Raw genomic sequence first — 3,292 nt, forward strand, 5'->3', positions numbered from 1 at the left:
GTGTCACCGACCTGGCATCACACATCAAGGACATTCACTGAGTGGCTTTGGGGTGTAAAGCTCTCCAACAGGTTCCTCCGGACACAGAACATGCCTTTACCCAAGACAATACCCTGAAATATCAGCTCAGACTAATTTCCTCATTCAGCAGTTGCTCAGAGGGCAGGTCCACTCAGCCACTCAGCTGACTGGAATGAGCAGTGCCAATCCGTGCAGGCCACGCCCCCCCAGTGCATGAATCCGTGCACCAGGCCTCTAGAGTGTGTGTGTGTGTGGGTGTATAAGCATTTTTAAAAGTTTGGAACAGCAAATACAAAGTGTTATTTTTTTTTACTATAATTTACTGAACGATTCCTTTATTGTTAGACATGTGGGGCAAGAGATATATGTGATCACAAAGCTCTTTCCAAAGTCATAGTCCTGTCCACAAAATGCTGGGCTGCGGTCAGCGCTCAGTCTCGGCGTCTTGTCCCATCTTCCAGATGACCAGGCGCATGCAGGAGCTGGCGTCCTCGCTGGAGCTGTGGCCATCCATCCGGTTCTGGATGACGTGTCCGAGGTAGTGAGCCGTGAGGTTACGAAGGGAGCGCTTGTAGGGGAGGCCGCAGCGGTGCGGGAAGAGCACAGATGTGTCCAGCACGGTGCCGTGGATGAGCTTCAAGGCCAGCAGGTCGCTCTGCAGGCTGTGTCCGATGAGGATGGTGTGGGCATTGAAGAGCGTCAGCAAGGCGGCCTGAACGTCCCGGATCGAGGTGCTGGTGTGGGCCAGGTCAGCCGCGGTGACTCTGGAAAACCTGGTATTGTAGTCAATGATGTCGCGGTCCGGCCTGACGAAGGTGTCGTACACCAGCTGCAGGGCGCTGTCCACCACGCTGACACGGGTCAGCTCCAGGCCAGCGGTGGTGTAGCACATCTCACAGTCCAGGGTGTAGATGCCGGGGTGAGCCCCTGCGGGCAGCTCTTTGTCCAAGGTCTGCACGAAGCCCTGCAGGTCCTGCTGGCGGCCGTCCTGCACGTGCTGCTGGGCCACCTGGCAGCCAGGGGAGCCGATGGGGGCCGAGCAGCACGTGTACTGAATCTCCCAGCCCCCAGCCACTGGAGTGGGGCGCAGCCGCCCCCAGTGGTAGTGACATTCTTCCTGGTGCACACAGTGGCCCGAGGGGGCCACGAGGTACTGGGTGCCACAGCGGCAGCACAGCCTGCAAGAGGCATCTTGGGGCGGCTTCTCCTGGGCGGTGAAGAGGACAGCGCCCCCTGGCCTCTTGGGGTGCGCGAAGGGGTAGCCATTCTCCTTGAGCTGGGCCTGGGTTAGCAGGTACTCCTTGAGGCGCTGGTACAGGGCGGCCCCTTGCAAAGGATCCTCTTCAGGGAGGCTATTCGGGCACTGGAGTGAGAAGCTGGTCTGGGCGGCCAACTTGCCCCCCAGCACCACCTCCTGGAACACAGCCCCTCTGTCCCGGGTCTTGTGGAGACTGGCTCCAGGGCCGGGTTCCAGGCCCTGCATCTTGTGGAAGGTGTTTGCGGCCACGTCCCGGTCCATCCTCTTGCTGGGGCTCTGGTGGTAGACCGCCTTCTCCTCCTTCAGCTCCTTCTCTGTGGCATCCTGGGTGGAGCAGCAGAACTCGAGCCCCTCGTCCATAAACAGGCTGAGGTGGCGTTGACGGGTGATGGAGGGCACATTGCCCCCACACTCTTTTGGAGGAACGGGCTTCTGAGAACTCTGCTCAGGTGGGCCGCGGGTTACGAGTTTGGGAGGCACAGTGCTGGTGGCCTTGGACTCCTGGCCTGATGGGGCACGGGCCTCTGGGAGCTTGCTGCCCAACCCCTGGGCCTTGGGAGGAGGGCTGCTGCTGCTGGCCAGGAAGCGCCTCTTGGCACCTGCAGCCAGGCAGGGCATGGTGTCGCGGGCAATCCTCCTCTTGTCTCTGGCAGCTGAGAGGTGGATGGAAGGGGACTTCGGGGCCGGATCCTGGGCAGCCTGGGTCAGGCTGGCTGACTCCATGGGAGGCTTGTCTGCTCCCTGCAGCAGGTCACACAGCTCCTGGGCGGTGGGTAGCTGGGTGCGGGGGGCCAGGCCTCTCCTCATGGACTCTGGCTGGTTGATGAGGTATACGGGGACCCAGGTGTATATGGGGGGCACCGGGAGCAGGCCGCCAGGGCCAATAGGTTGATGGCAGGGCCACTGGCAGGAAGGCCGGTGCACCAGGGTTGGGACAGGGCAGGAGGCACCCAGCTCGGCCTCCTGAGCTTGCGGATGGCCAGGAGGAAACCAGCTCGGTGCCGTGGCCCTCAGGAGAGCTGGAGCTCGCGCTGCTTCACTTTTCCCGGGTGGCGACATGGTCCTTGCTCTCCTCGGCTCTGGTGTCTAATGGCCTAGGCTGGGTGCCCTCAGCCCTTATATAAGCGGAAAGCCTATCTCCAAGCAGATTAACTCGCTCAGCCAATGAATCTTACTTGGTCTCATCTTCTCTAGATTGGTTTTCAGAACCCAGGGCACCTGGAGTCAGATGCACACACTGATCCCACCCTACTTAATCCAATATTCTCTGGACTGGCTTCTAGAATCCCAGAGCTCCCTTGGGACTGAATCAACAGGAGGGAGCTCTGAGTGCAGAGGGTGGGCCGCATCCTCTGCTTAGTTCTCCTAGTGCCAGGTCACTGAGTGCAGGAAGCCGGTCCATACTTGCTGCTTGACACAGTCGCTGAAGGGAAGAAACATCTGCACAGCATATGTTTCAAGGGAGCTGGTGTATATGGCATACTGTTCTTAATATGTTTGCTCCCCTTCTTAGCGTTATGTGTTTTAACCAAGGTCACCTCTCCGAGAAAGGTTGTTTCCCCAGGTGGGGATTTTTCCCTGGAGTTAGGGAGGGAATAAAACCCCTTAACTAAGTGCCAGGCAGGTAATTAATCACTTTAACTACGAACAATCACACTTAAGCTACATAATCTTTATTTAGGATAATCTCCTTCAGTTACTTCCTTGTAGCTTAATAGAACAATAGGGTAACCTTGGAATGGAGATAAGAAATGCCCTAACCTTTGGAATAGAATGGATAGGATTAAAATCAATGAGTATATGCCGAAACCGGTTTGGCTCAGTGGATAGAGCGTCGGCCTGCAGACTGAAAGGTCCCGGGTTCGATTCTGGTCAAGTGCATGTACCTGGGTTGCGTACACATCCCCAGTGGGAGATGTGCAGGAGGCAGCTGATCGATGTTTCTCTCTCATCGATGTTTCTAACTCTCTATTTCTCTCCCTTCCTCTCTGTAAAAAATGTGCAGGAGGCAGC

The 3,292-nt window shown here is 57.3% G+C and overlaps 1 protein-coding gene across 1 annotated transcript; it reads right to left on the reverse strand.

The window, feature by feature from the left end:
- Positions 1-361: 361 nt before the first annotated feature.
- On the reverse strand, positions 362-2,338 carry LOC132221106 (RNA exonuclease 1 homolog). The gene has a single exon (XM_059675028.1). The coding sequence runs from the start codon at positions 2,336-2,338 to the stop codon at positions 446-448; it is 1,893 nt and encodes a 630-aa protein (XP_059531011.1). The 3' UTR covers positions 362-445.
- Positions 2,339-3,292: the final 954 nt, after the last annotated feature.

Source organism: Myotis daubentonii, chromosome 18 (assembly GCF_963259705.1).
Source record: "Myotis daubentonii chromosome 18, mMyoDau2.1, whole genome shotgun sequence".
NCBI classification, from domain to species: Eukaryota; Metazoa; Chordata; class Mammalia; order Chiroptera; family Vespertilionidae; genus Myotis; species Myotis daubentonii.